The sequence below is a fragment of the Convolutriloba macropyga genome, chromosome 7, assembly GCF_964194025.1.
Source record: "Convolutriloba macropyga chromosome 7, txConMacr16.3, whole genome shotgun sequence".
Taxonomy (NCBI): Eukaryota; Metazoa; Xenacoelomorpha; order Acoela; family Convolutidae; genus Convolutriloba; species Convolutriloba macropyga.
In genome coordinates this window covers 74,508,639-74,533,575 of record NC_134474.1, presented here as the reverse complement: position 1 = coordinate 74,533,575, position 24,937 = coordinate 74,508,639, and the positions used below count along the sequence as shown (strand labels likewise).

General features: G+C 36.4%; 1 protein-coding gene across 1 annotated transcript in view; it reads left to right on the top strand.

Annotated features, from left to right (window-relative positions):
- Positions 1–83: 83 nt before the first annotated feature.
- The window catches only part of LOC142343323 (polyglutamylase complex subunit TTLL1-like), a 38,630-nt gene continuing 13,776 nt past the window's right edge, over positions 84–24,937 (top strand). Inside the window, exons 1-9 of the mRNA XM_075395158.1 lie at positions 84–233; positions 7,565–7,630; positions 7,968–8,110; positions 8,688–8,792; positions 8,870–8,945; positions 13,739–13,870; positions 14,152–14,260; positions 17,497–17,577; positions 20,014–20,163. Coding sequence (XP_075251273.1) covers positions 85–233; positions 7,565–7,630; positions 7,968–8,110; positions 8,688–8,792; positions 8,870–8,945; positions 13,739–13,870; positions 14,152–14,260; positions 17,497–17,577; positions 20,014–20,163 — 1,011 coding nt within the window. The 5' untranslated portion in view covers position 84. The remainder of the gene's footprint in view (positions 234–7,564; positions 7,631–7,967; positions 8,111–8,687; positions 8,793–8,869; positions 8,946–13,738; positions 13,871–14,151; positions 14,261–17,496; positions 17,578–20,013; positions 20,164–24,937) is intronic.

The following is a 24,937-nucleotide window of genomic DNA, read 5'->3' as shown; positions in this document are numbered from 1 at the left end:
TATAAAAATCGAGTTACTACTTCAACTTTTTCTTAATGATTTTTATTATTATTGGAGAACTTCAAAAATAAAATTTAAGATGCTATGCCCAGTGGTAACGTCTATCAATCTGGTAGTAGCAGTGGCAGCACTATCAAATACTGCAGTGATCAAGACAAGGCCTGTCTCACGAATAATTTCGAAAGGAAGGGATGGATTCATGTAGCACCCGACGATGATTGGAATTTCTACTGGTCCGTGGAGAAAGTATTTCCCTGTGTTATTAGTCCCGTTAATTCAGTACTGCCGTGGGCGAAAATGCGTAGTCTTGTTCGGTAACAGATCTTTCCAACTCCAGAATTCAGGAAAAAAAGTAAAATGAGTTAGAATAGAAATAAGATTTATCATATGGCGAAAAAGATGGGATACGTTTTCGGCGACGTATTTACTGGAATACTCACCAAATAAGAAATGTACTCTGAAAATAACCAAAGATTTTACTTAATAATTAAATTATCTTCCATGTTAGTTAACATGAAAAGTATGTTCAACGCAAGCTCAACGAGGTGAAATAACTCATAAATCAGCTGGAAACATTAAAGCAACAATTACTAGCGCCTTTTAAAATCAACTTCCAATTCTGAAACTAATACTTCGATTTCCAATAAATGATATTGTCGGCAACAATAATAGTCCAAAACCATCTCAAAAAGAATGGATCAATGGATCAGATGCAATTTGGATTACCTGTTTAACCAAACAAAGGCAGTTCAGGAGCGTTTACGTAAGACCAATAGATTGAGAGAAGTTAATGAATGAATTCAAGGCCTTCGATAAACAAATAGAAACCGGTAAGATATCAAGCGCTTGAGGACGCTTGTCTGATCATGCAACAGATGGTGTCTAACAGTAGATTCTAAGTATGTAATATCGGACTTGAAAGAACCTGATGTACAATTTCTTCCATCCATCTTCGAAAAAATAGTTTTATCGGAAATCAGACAAGCAGCAATGAGGACAAGTGGTAGTCATAGTCCCTCCGGTCTTGACGCGACCGAATGGCACAGTTTTTCAACATCATTCAAGACCTCATCCAGTGATCTTTTTAAAACAGTGTCAAAGTTAGCTTTTAGAATGGCGAGTCGTGGTTTCGGCTCCATACAATGCTTGCCGTCTGATAACACTAGATAATTGACCGAGGGTTAGATCTATTGTTATAGGCGATGTGTTGAGACGAGTAATGGGCAGAGTACTGTAAAATGTGTAAGACAAGATCCTCAGAAATTTGGAGGAAATGTACAGCTATGTATGGGACAAAAGAGTTGCATAGAGCATTGGACCAGCGTTTCAAGCGCTTCATGGACGCTTCCACGATTAAAATACATATGCAATTTTGCTGATCGATGCCAAGAACGCGTTCAAGAATCCCAACAGATCTTGCCTTACAGAACATACCAAACGTTGTTCATTGCTTTATGCAGCAGATAAAAAGATCGTATAACAGATCCTGCCTTACAGATAATAGCAAAGGTTGTTCATTGATTTAAGCAGCAGATAAAAAATCGTAAAGGACAACATTAGACCTCTTCATAGGTAAAAAAAAGTAATCAAGTCTTAAGAAGGTGCAACGCAGGGGAACCCTATAGCAATGCCCATGTATGGTATAGCTATTCTTCCATAGATTCACTCGAAGATCAGAATATCACGCACAAGTGGTACACTGATGATGGTAATGCTGCTGGTACCCTCCAGCCTTCGACATTTGTACTTGCACGACTCAATGAACATGGAAATGCCTTTGGATAAAACGTAATGAAGTTTCATCTATTAGCAAAACCGAGACTTAGAGAGGGCTCAATAGCTTTTTTGGGTATAGATATTGACGTGATTGCAGTTCATTGTGTTCTGGGGTCCATAATAGGCTCAAATGGGTTTTGCGAACAGTTCCTGAAAGAAAAGTAGAAAAATTATTCGATTCTGCTCCGAAAACTTGGCTAATAAATTAAGTTGTCTCCTTCGAATGTCCATACACACAAATTGAGGCTTACATAAACTCAACTTCATTTAAAGAACGACGCCACATTCCCACAAGGTACTTAAAAATCAGAAAATAAAATTGAAAACGATTTGATCTCTTCAATGATGAGCCATCCTTCCTTCAACGATAATTAGAAAAATTATCTTTCCTCTTCATGTGAGAGAAGGTGGCCTAAGCTTGTTATTACCCGAAGACAGGGCGCGCTAGTATCAAAGATCGCTTTAACTCTGTGAACCCTGCATGAGTCTATTGCAGCAGAGCCGGTCATGAAAAAATGGATCTTCGAGTAATCCGAAAAGCAGATACCAGTTCGCCAAAAATTCTCAAATGTGAGATCCTTGATGAACTTAACGCTTTTCCTCTAGATCTCGCAAAGATAATAGGAGTGATGTGCTGACTGATTGCACTTCCGTTGGGACGATACAATTTTGAGCTAACCAAGGGAGAATTTTGACGGTATTGCTGGGAACCTGTAAATTACCATCAGCCTGTTTATGTGGAGAAACATTTAACTTAGCTCATGCGTTACTTTGTCCAAAAGGTGGCTACACGACTTCAGCAACAAAGTATATGAGTTTCATTCGTCAATTTTCTTGATGAAGTATTTAATGTCGAAGTGAAGCCTTGTCTTCAGAGTTTGCGAGAAGAAACCTTTGCAATTAGTTGTATCACAACTGATGACGCTCAATTTGATCTCAAAGCAAATGAGTTGTTTGGTTCTTGCTTCAGCAAGACTTTTTTATGTAAAAGGGTTTAATCAGTTTGTTTAGAGTTGCTCTTAAGCATACCAGAGTAATATAATTATCTCAAGAACACAACAAAATTGAAGTATGATCAGAGTAATTGAAGTATGATCAGAGTAATTGAAGTATGATCAGAGTAATTGAAGTTGAGAAGGTCCCCTTATGTCTATTGATCTTCTGCACCGTGGGCAGTGCATAAAATCAATGGATCAGGAGCCCATCAGCATTTACAGCCATGCAGAGGTTGGCAGCAGGAATCAGCGAAAGCGAAGAGGATTCATATTCCGACGTGATTACATACATCAGAAAACCTCATTTCGCTCTCTGGTATTGCTACATGCCATGCCTCCGTGGCGCGGGGCCAAAGCTCCGCCATCCCGCTGTCAAAGGTTCTATTATTGGAACCATAATAACGAGGGGCGGTTGTCTTAAATCACGTTCTAGAATTTTCAAATCTTGATTTAAATTTTTTTGCACACCCTTTCTTATTCATACAGAAGCTTTTTTTAATTTACGATGCTTTGACGTTTGACTAGTGTAAGAATATAGATATATAGGAATTGACTTGCCGCCCTGAGTTGACCGGTTACCCTGTAAGTGGAGGGGATTTTTCTTAATTGACGGTTTTTTGTCGGCTTTACCCCACATTTATCTGAAACCATTTGAAGTTGGGTCTAACTAAAGTGGACCAGAATTTTTTGGTGCTACTAAGAGCAAGAATTGTGGTTCTTCTAATGCGAGAAAGAAACCAACAAAGTTCACGAGGGGTTCATTTACATTTCCCTTAACTTTTATCTTGCGGAATCAACATCTTATCTGCAACTCCACCGAATCTGTTTTGAGAGATGTTTGTAAACTCTTTTTCGATGTAAACATCGAAACCGAAGCACGCCTCTCTTATATGGGGAGTCCCTTTGGCGATGCTGGTTTCAAACACGTGTTTGTTGGGAACCATAAGTGACAACTTTTGACGAAATTTTCTGTTCTGAGTTGACCGTTGCAGGGGCACCGATAGTGGGCCAGGCCAGTCATTTTCATTATGTTGGTTACGTTTTTACTTAGTTTTTACGACAACTATCAGACCCGAAGATTACTGTTGAAATCATTACTGAGCCAAAACGTAAATTATCGCCCCGTTTTGTATCCCTTCTGGATCATTATCGAAAAAATGTTTTTTAAGTAGTTGTCTTACTCGTCCAGTTCATTACACGCGTGCCCGAGCCATGTATGCTAGCTTCACTTACTGACTGTAGTCTCAGTCCTTTATGACAACCTAACTTGCTGAAAAAAAGAAATGATCCTAATTCCAATTTAGAAGATGTGCTTGTGCCGACCAGAGAAGACACTTTGAAATTGATTTACGGTCCAGACAATTGCAGCGCTTGAAGTTGTAGAAGATTGCGAGGCAGGTTTAATTGTCAGGGATAAAATAGAATGTTGAATAAAAGAACAATTTGTTCAATGTATGCCATACAAATATAAAAGTCCTTTTGAAACAAAATGAAATTGAATGTGAACGACCTGTATGCATTTGTCAAGCGGCAAGTCCAGTCCGCTTTGATCAGTTGGAACAAGGAGCTCAGATGAATAGCGAGACACAAGCGTTAGAACGTCTTATTTCAACAATATGTCATCTTGGTAAATAATAAACACAAAAATGTAACGAAAGCAGATCTGATCATGGAGAGTTGTGACGATAAGACTTTTGCTCCAACAAATGCTAGAACATGTTGAAAAGTATAAAATAATAAACAGAATTCAATTTGGGTTTCTGAAAAGAAAATCTTCGAATGACAGTTATATCGTTGACGGAATCAGTGAACAGTTTGTTAGAAAATGAAACTGTTCCTAGTATATTCTTGGATTTAGCCAAAGCTTTTAACTCAATATCTCAATGTGCTTGTGCCGACCAGAGAAGACACTTTGAACTTGATTTAAGGTCCAGACAATTGCAGCGCTTGCAGTTGTAGAAGATTGCGAGGCAGGTTTAATTGTCAGGGATAAAATAGAATGTTGAATAAAAGAACAATTTGTTCAATGTATGCCATACAAATATAAAAGTCCTTTTGAAACAAAATGAAATTGAATGTGAACGACCTGTATGCATTTGTCAAGCGGCAAGTCCAGTCCGCTTTGATCAGTTGGAACAAGGAGCTCAGATGAATAATGAGACACAAGCGTTAAAACGTCTTATTTCAACAATATGTCATCTTGGTAAATAATAAACACAAAAATGTAACGAAAGCAGATCTGATCATGGAGAGTTGTGACGGTAAGACTTTTGCTCCAACAAATGCTAGAACATGTTGAAAAGTATAAAATAATAAACAGAATTCAATTTGGGTTTCTGAAAAGAAAATCTTCGAATGACAGTTATATCGTTGACGGAATCAGTGAACAGTTTGTTAGAAAATGAAACTGTTCCTAGTATATTCTTGGATTTAGCCAAAGCTTTTAACTCAATATCTCAATGTGCTTGTGCCGACCAGAGAAGACACTTTGAACTTGATTTAAGGTCCAGACAATTGCAGCGCTTGCAGTTGTAGAAGATTGCCAGGCAGGTTTAATTGTCAGGGATAAAATAGAATGTTGAATAAATGAACAATTTATCCAACGTATGCGATACAAATATAAAAGTCCTTTTGAAACAAAATGAAATTGAATGTGAAAGACCTGTACGCATTTGTCAAACGGCAAGTCCAGTCCGCTTTTTGATTAGTTGGAACAAGAACCTCAGCTGAATAGCGAGACACAAGCGTTAGAACGTCGTATTTCAACAAGATGTCATCTTTTTAAATAATAAACAAAAATGTAACGAAAGCAGATGTTATCATGGGAGTTGTGAGGGTAAGACTCTTGCTCCAACAAATGCTAGAACATGTTGAAAAGTGTGAAATAGTCAACAAAAAAGAGGACGTTTTACAGTTTGCATATGACACGTGCATTATTTGTCATTCCAAATCCGTTGAAAATCTTTTATTCGAAATTAACAGTGTTTTTGAACATACTTACAGTTATATGAGGCAGAATATGCTAGCTTTAAACCGAGATAAATCAGAAATTGTGATTTTTTCAAAAAAAAATGGTGAATCAAAAATTGAACAATTGCATTATAATGGAAATTTCAAAGAGCCAAAAATAAGTTGCCGTTATTTAGGTATGATGATTGATAACCATCTAAATTTTGACATACAGCTAAACAAAATTTTAGCAAAAATGGCAAATGCTATAAGGTCAATTTACTTAGTAAGTCATCTTATATTATTAAAAGCAAGAATGGGTCTTTTTAAATCACTCGTTTTGTCCCATCTCCATTTCAGTGCAATTTTTTTCCAATCGTTGTCGGTTATGTCACTTCAGATAGTTAATAGACAAATAAACTGGGAAATAAAGGTTAGCCACGTGCGCAAAAAGTTTGACAGTGCAAGAGATCTTTTTTTGAAAGACAAAATTTTACCAGCAGAGCTTTTCATTAAAAAAGTTTGTCTTGAATTTTTTGATCTTCTCTCACAATATAAAGAGAGCAGTCGAGAAACCAAAAATTCCTCATTCAGGTTTTTTGAAAAACTCGAATTGACCAAAAACTCCAGAACGGCCCAGTTTTTTCCAAAGAATAAGTGCCAATCCAAATGGAGTGACATGTCATTGATCAGAAATTTTTCTAGGAAGTGGAATAATTTACCCATTGAGATCCGAAAAGAAAAAAAAACTAAAAATAAATTTAAGGAAAAACTAAGCAGCGAAATGGTCAAATTGCATGAACGTGTTCCAATAGATAGACAAGTAAGAGGCTTTAGTAATTTTTTCTACTGAAGTATAAAGACCGAACTATTCATATATTTACGAGGTGATTTTGAAAATGTAAATTATTAACCAAACGTTTTTTGTGGTTATAACTTTAAATTTACAGCGCAGAATCTCGTGGATTGACTAGATCGTGGTAAATTGAGTTGACATGAGAAGAAAGTGACAACTGTGTTTTCATGGAGTTACAAAGAGGGCGACTTAGTTCTGCAATAAAAAAAGTTAAGATGGAAAGGTGAACGCTGGGACAATGGAAACGCTTTTGCTGTGCTATTTTAAGTAAAGCTAGCGTCCAGAAAGAGTGAACACGAAAAAAATAGAATGGCAATTGAAATAATAGATTTCTCCTCGGCTATCGCGTGATTATTTTAACTCTAGCTCTACAAACTGCCCATGATTAGTGTGAAACGCAATTCCAAATGAATTTTTGTTTGTAATTGAAGTAAATGTGTTGAATAGCATGTATATGGCTAATTGGTGGCTACAAAAGAGAACAAAACAAGATTTATGCAGTATTGATTTTGTTTCATAATTATAAAGATTTCGTAAATGTTGTGAAGAAAAACCTAGTGACGTAAAAACTAACACAGTTGTAAACTATGAATCTATCACGGCAATACAGTTTTCAATCGTTATTGATTAAATCAAAGTGATTGATTAAATCGGATTCAATCAAAGCTTGTATTCGATTGCAAAGCATTTTCTAAAAGGAGGAATAATTTGCAAATATAAGCTCTACAGTGAAAACGTGGTCAGATTTTCTGCTGTTGGTTAAAATGTGGCAATGAAAAACTAAAAATTATAGAAAAACTAAAAATTAACTAGAAATTATTTAAGATTGAGAAGTCAAATGGAAGCGCAGAGATAGTTGGACAAATATTAAGACGGTGACTAGAGTTTAATGCGCCACAAGCTGTCGATTGATTTAGTACCTCCTTAGCATTGCCGAGAACGATTTGATAATGATTATTATTAGCAATTTTTGTATTATCGTGTTTAGGGCTGGGGTTGGGACTGCGCGCAATATTTTCAGCGTAGAAAGTGGACATAGACTGGCGGATGATCAGTGAGTATTGTTTGTTAAGGAATTGATCATATTGATTGAGAGAACAATGTTTTTAAGTTCTTACCTTTGTAGGAATTGTATTAGCCCTGTGGTCTTCTTTATGCGATTTTTCGCTTGACCAATGTTTCGTCTGACTGGCCCTTTTGACTTCGTCCTATTTTGAGGAGACAATATCATGCTAGCATCTCTAAGCCCCAGCTGGGTACTACGAAAGCCAGTCGGTCGTTTGAGAGCAATTTGCCCGACGTTAGTCGATTAAAGTATTCTCTCAATCTTGTTAGTGATTCACTCAAATTTCGTGTTAATCCGGAACATATTAGTTTGGTATGTGTTTTAGGATTATCTGCCACTATCCGAACCACTTTGAGCTGACAAGGAAGGATTTGGTTGTGAAGAATATAAAGAGGTACAGGAAAGATTTAGAAAAAGAGGGAAGTCCCTTGGCTGAGAAGGATGAGAACGGACACTACATCCATTTAGGTAATTATTATCAATAGATAACTGATGAAATCTGTGGTTGTCTTAAACGATCATTTTTAAAAACGGTTTGTTGTTGATATTAAGCAATTCAAAATTACTGTTGTGTTATTCTTCCTTTTTGTGCATTTTTATGTTTTTGCGTGTTATTTCACCTTCGGTGGATACGAGAGGGTACATGAGTTTATTGTATTTTTCAGAAATAATGCTGATCATAAATTAGATCTGTATGCTCTGCTGCTGTTTAATTGCTCTCAATTATAATAGTCCTACTGGTCTTTTATGTATTTTTTTGTACTGCCAACTTTGTGTCTGATTGTTTCTTTTTCGCCTGACTATTTGACTCTCCGTCCTCAAGAACGGGATAAACAGGTAAAGCCCGGACGGTATTAAGTTCTTTTAGAGCCTTATGTCTCACCTGTCTCCTCACCCCCTCCCCCCCCCCCCCCCCCCCCCCACTGAACGATCGCTAGTCCTTTTCAGAGCAAATCGTCTGACACTAGTCGGATATGTTTTTGTTTGAATCATGTTAAGTTGACAATGATTTGGATACTTTTGCGAGCGTGGCTTTTCTGTTTAGACTTCATCCCTGTCACCTACATTCTTCCTGGTGATTACAATTTGTTTGCGGAGGAATTCAGAAAAAATCCGAACTCAACTTGGATCATGAAGCCATCTGGAAAAGGTAAGTGTCTCTTGATATTCAAGTGTAGAAATTGGTGAGAAAATGTCCACCCATATTTGTTGATACTCTTGTTTCAGCTCGTGGAATTGGAATTTTCTTAATAAACAAATTGACGCAGCTTAAAAAGTGGTCAAGAGATGGAAAGACGCAAAAGTAAGTGTAGTTGTGATTGATTGGCCAACGTTAGTTTCCCATTTCCTACTCGATCACTTTTAAATAAATTAATCGCTTTTATCAAGTTCAGTGGCTATCTGTTCAACTTTGAACAATTTTAGGTGGACAACAGATTGCTAGGAATTAGGGACGAATGAGAAAATTAGAGCCGTATGTTTTAGTCTGATCGGCCAGTTTGTAGAAACATCGAATAGGAAATTTTGCAAGAAATGCAGATATTGTATTACCAAAGGTGTGAGGTTGAGTCGCGCAGCAGTCGAACAGTCCATAATATTATTCACTAGAGAGGGCAAAGGGTACTAGGGTGGGATTTCGGGTAACATAGTCAAGACGTAGAGATTTCTAATTGCTCTCCAACAAAGTTTGTAGCAATTGTATCAGTCATGTGGTCTTTTCTATGCGATTTTTCAATTTTTTTGCTTCATGGATTTTTCGCCTGAGGCTTTGACTTTTCGAGTTGATTTTTGCATGTTCTAAATTGCTCTCATTCAGAATTTAAGCCCCTAACTAAATTCGAGGGGGTTTACAACTTCTGTTTTGCTGTACAACAGTGTGTAAGAATAGCTAATGGTGAGAATAGCCAAACTGTGCTCAAGGTTTTTTTCCTCGCAAAAAGTTTTGTTAATCAGTTTCCCGCGAACAAATATTTTAACCTTAATTTTTGTGTCTTGCTGGTCAATTTTTGCATGATTTTTTCTTCTGACTTTGAGAAATTTATATTGAGTGAAATGAGATAAACTGGCGAAGGACATTAAGTCGCAGTTTTGGTTTATGAGAGATTAACTAGTCTCAAACTACCTGTTTAACCGAAACTGTTAATTAGGCAAAAATTCTTGATGCATTTTGAAGCTATTGATTATCGCTTATTTTTCCCGCCCCTCCTTCCTAGTGAGACTAAGCTTAGGCGAGCCACAAACAAAGCAGGCATTCTGAAGCAATTTGTCCGAAGTTATCGGTTTTGTTTTTAATAGCCGCCCTCATCTTCTCAGCCGGCTATTATAGCACTCCTATTTTTTTTACAATTCAAAGAATTTGAATTGTATTGGGGCGCTGTCTTTTTTTTAAGATCTGTTCACACATTTTCGTGATTTTTGAAGTCAAATTGGAGCAGTGATTTTCGTCACGCCGAAACAGGAAGTGGAGCGAAAAAGCGAGTGGTTTTGCGGCGTGAAATTTTTTCGCTCTAAATTTAAAGTAGAGTGAGAGAACGGTGTTTGAACAAAAATAGCTTTCTCGCTAGTGGTTTTTTGTTCACATGCGGCAATTTCACTTTGATTTTTACTGTTTTTTTTTTCGATTCTTTGGGTTAGATTTTCTATATGGTTTTCTTAATCCATTCATAGTTCCTTCTGGGCCTATATATTTTGTTTGAACCAAATTTCATTGCCTAGTTTCCATTGTCTATATCCCTCAATGGGCAGTTAATGCTTTTTATGACTTTGACACTATTTTTGATCATAATATATTGGTGTTGTGTGGTCACATGCTGTCTTTAATGATAGTATTTAGACTTTGCTTATGAGGCATAATAATGAAATCTAATTGATTTAGATGATAATTGATGCTTTTTGTGACGGACTCTTTCTTTTCATGAAAAGTTAGTGAATTTTTGAAATCTGCCCGTTGTTATAGCATTTATTATGGTCTTGTCTCTTATTCTAAATAATAAAAGATTTTATCGGCGTTCTAATGCGGACTACTTTCATGGGTCAATCATCTTCAGTTTGGCGACTGTTTTCAATCCTTTAAACATTTGAAAAGTTTCAGGGATTTCTGAAGCTTGCCTTCACTTGTTTGTCAATTTTTCCCCAATGGAGTCGATTAAAGATATTTTTTTGAATTCTTTAAATTGAATGATATCCTGCAATTACGAATTTGAATATTGTCTCAACTTTGAGGTCTTTTTTTCATAGAATGTTACTTTACCAAGTTTCCCATTTTGTCTTTTTTATAGCTGCGAAGCTGTAAGCTGTGCGTAGCTATATTGCGGTGCTCTTGGTTTTTTACAATTCAAAGAATTTGAATTGTATTGGGGCGCTGTCTTTTTTTTAGGATCTGTTCACACATTTTCATGATTTTTGAAGTCAAATTGGAGTAGTGATTTTGGTCACGCCGAAACAGGAAGTGGAGCGAAAAAGCGAGTGGTTTTGCGGCGTGAAGTTTTCGATTTTTTGGATCGGATTTTTTTTCGAAATGGTTTTCCCAATCCATTCATAGTCCGTTCTTGGTCTAGTTTTCTGTTTAGTCAATGAAAATTCTTTGAATTGTGTGTCAGGACTTGTCCTGCTATGTTTTTTTACTTCGTCGAATAAAAAAATGTTCCGCTTTACCTCATTTTGCCGCTTTTTCAACATTTTGCGTGATATCTTTTTGACTTCTCTAGGCTAGTTTCTCTCTTCTCTCATTCTGCTAGAAGTGATTTTGAACATCAGTTGCTCAGCAAAGCAATTCAAAATGAACAGAGTCAGTATAAAAAAATGAAGTCAGAATTAGAAACGGGATAAACCCATAAAGCCCAATTTTAGATGCCCGCTATTTGAACGTCGTTCCTATAAGTCTTAGTTACCATCTCTAATGCTTATTGGTATTGATAACAGCCCCTGTAGCCTCTCTCTAAGAAACAGAAGTACGTTATGTTCAACTACGAAATGCCATCAAAATAAATCGGACTTAAAAAAATGTTTTTGTACAAAAATCTTTTTTTTCAATTTCTATTCTTTCAATCCCAATCATGCTTATTGGAATCAACGGCGGCTATTTTCCGGCAATCTGCCGGGTATGTTTAGTATTGTTTTATCTCCTTATACTTGTGTCAAAATGTCTCGGTACTTGTGAAATTTAATAATTATTTGAAATATTGTTATTTCTGTCAGCTCTGCCAGAAATAACGATATCGGCGTTAAAGGCCTGTCTTTTCAATATGTAACCTCCATTTTTGTTCCGACCCCACTTGTGGGGGGGAGGAACTATATACTCAAATGGGTTTTTTTTGTTCCGTGAATTTTGGCCGATCGATATATTCATCGTAGAGAAGAGTGAGTGGTATCATTGAAAAGCTCGTCTCGCGTAGAATTCGGAATTAAAAAGATTTTTTCGAATTTCGTGTTTTTTGAGGAATTATCGAGGTTTAAAGTTTTGCGTGAACACGTGAAGTTTGGCATGATTTTGTTCACTTTTTGTTCAAATTAAGCTATTTTCTATAAAAAAAAATATCAGTTCAAAATTACATTTTCTGCTATAAATGGAACATTCTTGTGATTCTAACAGACGAAAGGCCATAAAAGGGGTAGTTTTCGTCTCATAGTGATGTTTACTATAGAAAATCCTCGATTTTTATTTGAGAGCTGGATTTTTTAAAAACCTTTCCATGTTTTTTTTTATTATTTTTTTTCAAGTCACTTGGAGACTAGTCACATTTATTATCCAGGTTGTGTTCCTGACAAACCTCATTTACCGTCAAGTAATGCCCAATAAACAAATAATTAGTTTTTAAGGAATCGGGCAATTTTTATGGCTCCGATTCTGAGTTTTATTAATTTTTTTTTTAAATTTGATTCTTTTTTTTGGAGATTTTAATGAGATTTTGTAGACCTATGACATAGATTCGTTGGTTAGAATTGCAATACGCTTCCTAAAAAGCATTAAGCGAACCTTACTGGCTTCGACACCGGTTTTTCACAAGAAAAATAAATTAATTTGTTTTGTCATTTTTGACGTTCTTTTTGTAGACGTTAGACATATTCTGGATAACTGCAGGTCTCAAGAGGTTCCTATGGATGAATAAACGACCCTATTTGAACATATCATTATGTAATTAAAGTCTTTTTTGACTTCTGATGTAATTTTATTTCGAAAAAAATTATAAGTTTTACATACTTTTGCCCTTCTTTCTTTTTTGTCTACTTGTTACCTAGTCTCACTAATGAATGACCACATACTACATTTTTGGTATTTGAGGAAAGCGCAATCAAATATATTTTGAGGGCCAAAATATGGCTTGAAGGTTTTGACAGCGTTTTCTGGCAAGCTTCAATTAATTTTTTGTTTGTTGTTTTTTTGTTCTTTTTAGCCGCTTAAAAAATGATTAAGGTCAGGTCCCAATGCCCTTCTATGGAAGCATTGGTTATCGCACGCCTTTAGGATATTTTACTTGATTTTTAACGGTTTTCATTACTTTAAAGTTAATAATTTAAAAAAGAAAGCGAATTTTTTAACTTTACTGTTTTTGTTCTTTTTTTTCTAATTGTTACCAAACCTTTTTATGGACTGGTCCCATATCTTTTCTGGTGATTTTTAAGTTATTTTGTTGAGTCTTAGTTTTATCTGACGGTGTGTTGAATTTGTTATTAAGCTTGGTTTTTTAAAACGGACGTAAAATTTTTGATGTAATTAATGTTTGTTGTTGCTGTTGTTGTTTGATTTTGCTCTTCGTCTTGACTCGCTTTCTTAATATTGGCATATCACAGCAATCTAATGCATCAATTTTTACTCCACTGAGTTATTTGCTTTGGAGGCTATCTTATCGTTCATACATAATTTTTTTGAAAAATACTTGGGTTTTTTTTTAAAAAAAAGATAATTTTTGGGTTTTTCTATCTGTTCCTCATTTGGTAGACAATTATGCCAAAATTGTGGATGGGCGGGGTCGGAACCTTATGTGCCATCGCACATTACCGAGCCGCCTTGTTTCAATATATTATCTTTGGATCATTTTGATGGACATGAGCTCTCTGGCTCATGAGATTTTTGTTGAATTGTTTTGATGGTTTCAGTTACTCGACTCCAGTGAAAGACAACTACGTGATATCGAAGTACTTGGACAAGCCTCTTTTGATTGGTGGAAAGAAATTCGATTTAAGGCTCTATGTCTTGGTGCTATCTTACCGCCCTCTAAAAGTGTACATGTAAGTTTTTAACCGTCTTTTCCAGTAGTGTCAGATTTAAAAATGAAGTTATTTATTGAAGAACAAAATTAAATTTTTAACAATTTTCTTGATCTTTAAATCTCTGTAGCTTTCTATGCAAGAATGGAATGAAAAGTGGATCCAAAATGCCCCATGCTAAATTTGACAACTTTTCAAAGAATTTTTTATACAGTGACGAAATCGGAAAGTTATGCAATAAACATAAACTCCAGCTTTTCTTGTACATTGTCGATGATGAGTTTTGTGCTTTTTTCCTCTAGATATCGACTTGGCTTTGCCCGATTCTGCACAGTGAAATACAACACGAGTGTGGGAGAGCTGGACAACATGTTTGTTCACCTAACTAATGTGTCCATCCAGAAATACGGTGTAAGATGTCCATAGTCTATTACTTAAACTCCCTGTAGGCTCTGAAAAACATTTTTGAGAGACACTAAATTTTGCTGCATGTTTCACAATACACTCAAAACTAATTGCTACCGAAGTTTGTAGCAATTATATTAGGCCTGTTGGTCTTTAACGCGATTTTTCGCTTGACCAATATTTCGTCTGACCCATTTGACTTTTCGTCCTCAAAAACGGGAAAAACAGGTAGCGCCCAGCGGTAATTAAGTTCTGTTAGAGCCTTTCAGCTCACTAGTCTCCAAGTATGCGATTAACAGAAACTGTTTTGGAGACTTATACTTATGGTGTGAAGGGAAGTTCTTAGAGGTGAACCCCCTCCCCAGATCAGCCCCCTCACTTCACCCCAATCCCCACTCTGCTCATCGTTCAGGGCGTAAGGGCCCGTACAGCCAAAGACCCCCCTCGCACCACCCCATCCCCTATTGTTTATTAAGCTAAATAATAAGTACTTTTCAGCAAATTTAGAAAATTAAGAAAGCTTGAAGAGGCAAATTTTCTTGAATTGGACTAACCCCTTTACCCACATTCTTAACCCCGCCTCTCTTTTAATCAAACTCACCCTCTGAGGCTTGCCCTCCTGTGCTCCAGCTATCTAAAAGCAAAACCAGCTCTCACTGTCGTTCAAGAACAATTTTTCTGAAGTCAGGTAGTTCTTTTTTTTGTGTTATTAGTTTTTTTTGTGTTCTTAGTAGCTCTCGGACGAAGTTTGTCTTTTGACGAGAAGAAAAAAATTGGTTTTACGCATGTCTATATAACTCAAAGAGGACTAATTGCTGTATTAGTTGCTCTCAAACGAAGTTGTAGCAATTATATTAGTCCTGTCGGTCTTTATGCAATTTTTTGCTTGACCGATTTTTCGTCTGACGCTTTTGTCTTTTCGTCCTCAAAAACGGGATAAACCCTTAGCGCCCAGTGGGCATTAAGTGTTCTTAGAGCCCTTCAGCTCTGTCTCAGCTCAAATTGTTTATACTAATGGTGTGAAGGGCGGTTCTTAGAGGTTGAAGACACCCCCCACTGTTGACCCCCCTATTGCCCTATTGCCCCCACCCCAGTGTTGCCCCCCCAATCAGCCCACGTTGCACCCCCCCCTCCCGTGGCTAGCTACTGACGAACAACCGCTTGCTAAAAACGCAAATTTATACTATTTTGCAATTTTTTTCAAGCTTTTTGAAAATTTTTGACATTTTTTGTTTTATCAGCCCTAGCTGTCAAGGAACCTTCTAAAGGTTTGATAATAGGTTACTGCATTGTTTTTAGTGGTAACGGAACGTTTTCAATATTTTAACATCACGAATTTTACCAATCTTTTGACAAAACGTGCAATTTTCAAATTTTTGACATTTTTCCCTAATCAGGTCTTTGCAGACCCAGGGGCCAGAAAACATCCTATGGGTTTTGATAATAAGTTACTGACAAATTTTTAATGGTCATGGAATAGTTTTTCAACTTTTTAATGTCACAAATATTAGCAAATTTTTGATCAAAACTTGCTTTTTCAAGTTTTTTAAATTTTTTTTTCCTTAAGAGCAAAGGAACCTCCTCTAGGGTTTGAAAAAAGGTTATTGAATAATTTCTAGATTAAATGGAATGTCCTGCAAGATTCTAACATCACGATTTTTAGCATTTTTTTTGATATTTTTTGCCATTTTTTCAACATTTAGTCATTTCAGTTTTTTTGAGCGCCAAGAATCAAAAAAGCCTCCGTTCGGGTTTGATAATAAGTTATTTGAATATATTTGTTGGTCGTGGGTCAATATTCAATTTTTTAACATCACAAGTTTTTGCAATTTTTTTAAATAAAACTTGCAATTTTAAAGTTATTTTTTTTGTCATTTTGTCATTTTTTAGGCTTCTCTATTCTCAAGGGCCATGGAACTTCCTCTAGGGTTTGATAATATATTACTGCATAGTATATAATTGTAATGGAATGTTCTTCAAGATTTTAATAACACAAATTAAAGCAATTTTTTAAAATATTTGCAATTTCATGTTTTTGAATTTTTTCCGGCAACAGAGGGCCTAGGACCTCCTCCATGGTTTGATAATAAGCTGCTGTATGGTTTCTAGAGTTAATGGGATTGTGATCAACATTTTTTAAACTCCATTTTGAGTAATATTTGGATAAAATTTAAACTTTTCAAATTTTTATAAATTTTTTGTTCCAATCGTATGGATCCTTATGAGCCAGTAAAACTCATTCAGGCTTGAAACAGGGATACTGGATAGTCTCTTGAGACAATTAAATGGTTCATAAGATATCAATGTCTTGAATTTTAGCAAAGTTTTTTTTGAAATTTGCAATTTTCAATTTTTTTCAATATTGTCCTTTTCTGAGTTTAACGACCATTACTGGCCAACGAAACTTTTCAATTCAGGGAGATGGCTTACTTGGCAGAACTTACGAGACAAAAAATGGTTTTGATTTTTTTAATTGCTAAGTTCAAAACTTTTTTTTAGATTTGCCTTTTTCAATTTTTTTCAAGGTTAGAAAACTAGAAGTTGCAGTGTCGAATCCAATCATGGAAGATGTTCCTGTCTCCTTCTCTCTCGGTTAGGGTTGCTTTCCTTCTCGTTCACGTTTTATCTCTCTCTCTTTTTTTGTTGATTCCGCACTTCAGCTGCTGTTAGGTGGCGTAATGTCATGATCTCTGATCCTCATTATCAATGAGTTATAGTTGAAATGTTTTTTATCATTAACGATCTAACAGGCACTTTTAGGAAACCATTGTTGATTGCTCTCAAAAGCAATTTGTAGCAAATATATTAATCCTGTTAGTCTTTTATGCAATTTTTCGCTTGGCCAATTTTTCGTCTGACTCATTTGACATTCGTATTCAGAAACGGGATAAAGAGGTAGCGCCCTGAGGACACTAAATCATGGCTAGCTGTTGACGAAGCCAACCGCTCGCCGGTCGTTTGAGAGCAATTCGCCCGACGTTAGTCGGTTATGTTACAGCTTTTTAAACCTGAATCATCTGTTCTCGCCTTTCTTTTTGACATTGACTAGGGTCCTAGTTTTAAGTATCTCCTAGTTATCAACAAAATTTTAATTTTTGATATAAATCAGGGATAAAATCGTAATTTATGTGCTAAGTTTTTTGCGGTATACATGCATACCTTCTATCCATTTTGCCTGGCCCGTGTTATCAGTGTTTCTGAGACCCATCATTGGCCTATTGAATGTGTTTTTAATGTTCAAGGCGGACTACAACAATCACCATGGAGGCAAGTGGCCCATCCACGCATTGAGGCTTTATTTGGAAAGCACACGAGGCAAACAGGTAAGATAGTTCAACAAAAAATTTTCTCCAAAAATTACCCTCCACCCCGAAAGATTAAATTTAGTGCATTAAAACACGCATCTTGTCAGTTTGAAATGAGTGCTCGGTCTACGTCTCCTTTTGGTCTACGTGTATTTTGGTCTATTCTAGCATTTTACCTTCTGGCAGCTTTCGGCTTTTAAAAACTTGCACGTACGTTTTTTCACTGCCTTTAAACAAATAGAGGTCTCGAAACAAGTAATACATGGCCATGATTATACCTGCCATCTAATGAAAGCTGTGCTTGCCATATCTACATATCCTAACCTGTGCTATTAATCGGCAATAGGGCTTAAAGAAGAACATTTTTTTGCTGCACAGTGTGATCTGACCGTTTTCATTTATTACAAAATTGATAAATTTCCTTAAAAAACAGGTATATCTTGAATTCAATTCAAACCAAAAGATATTTAATTGCTCAAACAAAGTTTGTGGCAATTATATTAGTCGTGTTGGTCTTTTTTATGCGATTTTTCGCTTGACCGATTTTTCGTCTGACCCACTTGACTTTTTGTCCTTAAAAACGGTATGAACAGGTAGCGCCCAGCGGGCATTAAGTTTCATTAGAGGCACTTAGCCGCGTTTAGTAGTCCTTCAAGGCTTAGTTTGGTGAAGCTACTGGGAAGGCCGTAGTTAATGGTTAAAAGGTATTTTCGGAGCTTTTGAGCCCAAAATGTTGCATTTTTTCGTGTTTTTTTCGGCAGTTTTTGCTGGAGCAGTCTAAAATTGAGGCTGGTTAAAGTTGATAAAGGTCTTTCGCAATACAGAAGTACTTTTTATGACCTTTTCATGAGCTATGTTTTGGTACTGCAAACAAAAACACGCAATTTATTCTAATTTAACCAATTTTTAAGTTTTTCTAAACATTTTGGCATTTTTTTGGTTTCTCCAGCCTCAAGAGCCAAGGAACCTCCTCTGGGGTTGGATAAGAGGTTACTGAATATTTTCTAGGTGTGATGGAATGTCTTTCACGATTTTGACTTAACAATTTTTTTTTTGACAAAACTTTGACGTTTTTTGTCATTATTCGGGTTTTTTTTCAGCCTCATAGGCCAGAAAACCTAATTTAGAGCTCAATAATAAGTTACTGGAAAGCTTTTATTGGCCATGGAATAGTTATCAATTTTTAATTTTTATAATTAAATTTTTAAAATTTTTATAATTCATGTCACAAATTTTAGCATTTTTTTGATAAAACTCCTACAAGGTTTGATAATAAGCTGCTGAATAGTCTCAAATGGAATGGTTATCAATGTTTTAATGAATCGAGTTTTAGATTTTTTGATAAAATACATTTTTCAAGTTTTCGGAGAGTTATTCATGTTCCAAGTTTATGGATCTTTGAGTCAGTAAAATAGGGATACTGGATAGTCTTTTGAGGCAATGAAATGGTTCTGAAGATAATAATATCAAAAGAAAATTTGCAATTGTTAAGATTTATGGGTCACGTGAAAGAACTCCAGAGACAAAAAAATAGCATTGAACATTTATCCACTGCGAAATCTCGAAGTTGCAGAGTCGAATCTCTTCATGGAAAATATTCTTAGCTCTCTGTCTCTCTCTGTTTCAGTTGGGGTTTCTTTGCTTCGTTTTCTCGTTCACATTTTATCTCTCACATTCTCTCTCTCTCTCTCTCTCTCTCTCTCTCTCTTTCCTCAACTCTTTTGTTGATGCTCCAATTCAGCTGCTGTTATGTGGGGTGATGTCGTCATCTATTGCCTTCATTAACGCTGATTTACAGTAAAAAGGTTTAATCGTAAATGACTATCTTGCACTTTTTAGGAAATAATTGTAATTGCTCTCGAACGAAGTTCGTAGCAATTATATTTATCCTGTTGGTATTTTTGCGATTTTTTGCTCGGCCGATTTTTCGTTGGACCCATTTGACTTTTCATCCTCAGAAACGGGATAGAAAGGTAGCGCACAGTGAGCATTAAGTTCTTTTAGAGCCTTTCAGCTCACTAGTCTCCAAGTATGCGATTCACAGAAACTGTTTTGGCGATTTATACTTATGGCGTGAAGGGCGGTTCTTAGAAATTGATCCACTACCCCACCCCTCTCCCCACATCAGCCCCTCAATCCCCACCCCTTGCACATCGTTCAGGCCGTAAGGGCCCCGTGCGCCGACCCCGCTGTCTTTGACTACTCGAGTGACTTTTTCACGCTTGTCCTCGTTTTTGAGTGATCTCAATAAAAAACATTTTATCTAGGCTACATTTCCTGAATTAAATTGCCCCGCCTGTCGTTCGAGAGCAAATTGTCCGACGGCAGTGGGTTTATGTTTTCACAAGCAGGCAAATGGACCAAATAAATTTAAAATTCTAACTAAACTTAATTAAAATGAGCATTCATTAAACATCTTGGGCATTGAAGAGTGATGGGTGGTGTTGTGTGTAGGCAGCAGACAAGTTGTGGGATGAAATCCACTGGTTGATAGTTCACTCTCTAAAGGCAGTAGCAGGAGTGATGGCCAATGACAGACACTGCTTCGAGTGCTACGGATACGACATCATCATTGACTCTAACCTCAAGCCATGGCTAATCGAGGTCAGCACACCCACGCAGTCCTACATTTGTTATTGCTTACTCTTAAACGAAGTGCGGTTGGTCTTTTTTCCGATTTTTTGCTTGATCATTTTCTGGTCTGACGCCTCTATGGGTAAAGCTCGATGGAATAAGGTCTCTGTCAAAATCTGCCCTCATCAATCAGTGAGTCCTTATTAAGATCCTTATTAAGTATAAGTTTACGGCCGCAAAATCGAACCGCTTCCCTCGACAGTTGTTTGCAATTCGTCCGATGTAAGTTAGTAATGCTATATTAATAGCCTCCGTCAGGTACTCAAACGCTATTTTGGGCACGCGGTTTTTAAAACAAATCAATTTACCTTTTTCTGATTGTACACTTCTGACCTCCTGTTTCATCTGAATGAGATAAATTTCAATTGAGAGTAACAAATTTACGCAATATAGTGAATATGTTCGAGGTCAAAAAGCTCAAAGGCGGAAAACGGGATAAACCGATAAAGACCGCTCGTGAATTCAAATTGCGTTAAGTTATCAAAACTGTAATAGCCTTGAGTTTAGAGGCTCAATTTTAGACGAATCATCTATTCTAAGTTGGATTGCGCACCAAATAAGCACTCTTTGAAACAAAAAGTAGACTGGAGAATTAATAAATGTAATAGCCGTGTCAGCTCATTCACATCATCTACATAAATTTGCCGCTTTCAACACTTGGCGTTTAACTTTTTTCTAGGCAACTTGCATTCTTCGCTTATTCTGCAAAATTTGCCCTTCAACAGCAGTTGCTCAATAAAATGACTTTTACTTTTTAAAACCTAAGTTCAAATTGAATTAGTTTAACGTCAAAGGTACTCATATGTGAAGTAAAGGTGCCTAATAAAAGGCTTCTGTGGAATGAATTTTAACAAGCTTTTTTAATTTATCGCTGAAGGTTTTCTACCTAGCCTTTTGAGCGGCGTCTTTTGAGTTCTACCTGTTTCTATCCCTATTATACGGCACGCAAGTCTATTCTTTCGCAGCTATTCCGGCAATCTGCCGGCTATGTTTCAAAATGTACAATCTCCTGTATTAATCAAGATAACCAGTGTTTTTTTATTAATAGCCGCGAAGCGATAGCGGCTATTATTGGGGACATCGTGGTTTTTTTTACAATTCGAATTCTGTTGGGGCGCTGTCTTTTTTTAAGATCAGCTCACAAATTTTCATGATTTTTGAAGTCAAACTGGAGTAGTGATTTTGGTCACGCCGAAACAGGAAGTGGAGCGAAAAAGCGCGTGCTTTTTCTGCGTGAAATATTTTGGGCTCTAATTTTAACGATATTTTAACAAAAATTTACTTTCTCGCTAGTGTTTTTTTGTTTACATGCAGCAATCTCACTTTGATTTTTTTTTCGATTTTGTGGATCGAATTTTTTTCCAAATGGTTTTCCCAATCCATTCATAGTTCATTCTAGGCCTAGTTTATTTTAATTGAAACAAATTTCCATTTTCTCGCTGGTGGTTTTTTGTTCACATGCAGCATTTTGACGTTGATGTTCTGTTTTTATCCGATTTTTTAGAAATGGTTTTCCCAATTCACTCGTATTCCGTTCTAGGTCTAGGTTTTCGTTAAGTCAATGAAAATGCTTTGAATTATGCGTCAGGACTTGTCCTGCTAAGCTTTTTTGCTTCGTCGTCGCCATCGATGATTCTTACGACCTGACTTCTTGGATTTGACTTTTAGCGAGTGACCTCTAGTGCTTTGCGTACTTTAAAGTTTGTGTACATGGCGTCATTTGTTTTGCTTTTAGGTCAATTGCGTGACTTAACTCACTCAAAAAATGATTTCTGAACTCGCTTAATGAACTTAAAATGTTTTGAACATTCACTAGTAAAAGGTCAATAGTGAGCATCTAAGTACTGCAAAACGTTTATGACCTTATTCTTGAGTATTACAGTCTTAAGTTATTGATTTCGAATGTTTCTTTTGAAAAAGCTCCATTTGGTTATTTTCTTTATAGAGCGCATGTGTCCCATAAAAGATGACAGTCCGAATTTAACCCAAAAAGTCTAGTGGTCTATTAAAGGACTGTCTGTCTTATTTCTGTAGTTGCTTCAATTCCCTGGAAGGCCACAATTGTCTCGCGGTTTTTTCCGGCAATCTGCTGGCTGTGTTATTCATTTACTCTATCAATGGTCTATCTACTGTTTAGCCTAATTGTTGTGATAAAATTATTAAATAGTCTCCATGTGCACCCGGGAGGCTATTTAATTTCGTTTCAACTTCTGATTGCAATCATTTACTGGATCAAATGAGGCCGAACATTCTCTGGGTACAGTTATAGAAAATTTCAGATTCCAGCGGAAGGTATTCTTTTGCGATAATCGCTGCAATTTATTCATTGTCAAATCATACGAAGTCAAACCATATTTATTACTTTTTAACAAACAATACGAAGCCTCAGATAGGCTTCACTGGTATCTGAATTTTTCTCAGTCAACATTTGGCGCGAGGGTTCTTCGCATTTGGACTGATTTTTCAATTTTTCTTGTAGTTATCTATTTAGATAGAATTTAGATTATTCGTTTAATTAGGACCTATTCGTTTAATTGGGACCTAATCAGCGCTTACTGCAGTCTTTGGACTGCATTCATTTGTCCCAAACAATGACGGCTTTATCCCCGCCGCCTCCTCCATCCGATCCGCCATGCACTCTGTGCATGGGTATATGTACAGAACAAGAACGTGTTATCTGTGTTCGATGTAAATCTAAATGTTTTCATGGATGTTGCCTTGGAATTGCTCAGAAAAATTGCATTGGAATGATATTTTGGTCTTGTCCGAGTTGTTTGCCAACTTTTACAACAGAGTTATCAGCCCTTGATCGAATATCTGCTCTTGAAGTTAAATTAGAAAAAGTAGAATCGCTGATTTCTGAAATTCAATCACTGAAGCTGGAGATAAATTCTCTGAAGAAACCAGATTACACGTATCTCAGAGCTGCTTTCAGAAATCGGACTGACAGCACTGCTAGCGATCGTAATTGAAAGAAACGGAAAGCTGAAGGGAATGGAAATTTGTTTGCTGACAAAGAGTCCCAAGAAAAAACCAAAACTTTTCAAGACGGGCATAAATATTAAACATCAATCGACAGTCAGCGCAATTAAAAAGAAACCGAAAAGACGGCATCTCTACATTGGTCGTTTAAGCAACTCTGTCTCTACGGATGATATAACAGAATATTGCAAGAAGAAGGGAGTTGATATACTGTGTATTCGTGAAATATCCAGAGACGAATCTCGTATGAAATCTTTAAACTGTGTTTTCAAATTTGATAATGATCAAGTTGAATCTCCCGATTTCTGACCCGAAAATGTTTCGTTATCACGGTTTTATTTGAATCAGAAAGCGAGGGAGTGGCTTGCCTTCCTTGATACATGACTATCTAATTTTAAATCCGTCAGTGGCCGTGTAAAAGTTTGTTTACATAATGCAAGATCGGTTCGCAACAAGACCTCGCAAATAAGAAATCTTATTAAAGCTAATGAATTCAACCTTACATTTTTAACAGAAACTTGGATCAGAGATAACTCAAATGATGAGTTTTTTATCCAGCAGTGTTGCCCAAATGGTTATTATTACTTGAGTGCAAACAGAAAAGAAAGAAATGATGGAGGATTAGCGGTGTTCTATGATTGAACTGTACGTGTCGATAATTTTTCAAACAAGTGTTTAACAAACGCGGAGCTGGCTTCCCTTGAGTTTACGCTTGGCAATTCGGTGTATCTTTTGTTTTGTATGTACAGATGACCAAATACCATTGCCCGTGTCTTTATATGTGAGTTAATATCATTTTTTGAGGAGAAAGAGCTGTTGTTAAAAAAATTACTTATTGTAGGTTATATCAATTTTTCTATGCTGCTATCAAATGATGCGTCAAGAAATTGGATTTCTTTTTTAGATGATTTTGGTTTGCAACAGAAAGTTACTGAAGTTACTGTGCCTACTCACAAAGTTGGTGGAATTTTAAGCCACGTTATAACATCCGAGGAGGTTGAAGTATCAGAAGCTCCTGTAAATTTCATTACAAGCTCTGATCATGGAGTTGTGCACTTTGACCTTCTGCAAAAGCACGAGAATTTAGCTATAAAGAAGGCCTCGTGCAGAAATTGGCAAACTTTTGACGTGGAAGCGTTTGCAGAAAATATTATTGCTCCGATCGACAGAGATAGTCCTGAAAATGTTTGGAGCAATGTTTTCATGAACGAACTTAGTTATGTCGATAAGAACCATCCTCTGAAAACTAAATGTGTTCGAAATCATACGTGCCCTTTCTTTGACGATGAGCTTAGGACCATGAAAAAATTGAGAAGAAAATTTGAGAAAGCTTATCGAAAGAATGGAAATTCCCAAGACAAAAGCCGGTTTATTAATTCAGTTTTGGAGTATTTTGAGCTGTTTACCAAAAGGAAAAGTGAATACCTCGACAAATGTGTCGCTAGTGAAAATAAGCATGTTAGGTATTCTATGCTTCAGCAACTTTTAGGAAAAAATAATGTTGTCCTGCCGCAGTCACTAGGGGATCCTGAATGCCTAGCAAAGAAGTTGAATGCTTTCTTTGTTAATAATATAGAAACCGTGTTAGTTTCAATACCTATAACGAATGGTTTAAAATTGAATACTTCATACGACTACACTGGAGACTTTTCAGGTTCTTACACTGAGCGATTTGAAATTACTTCTACCAAAAATTTCGAACAGTACAGCACCGAATGATGTTATATCAACTAGGTTATGCAATTTTTTTTTGAAAAATTCT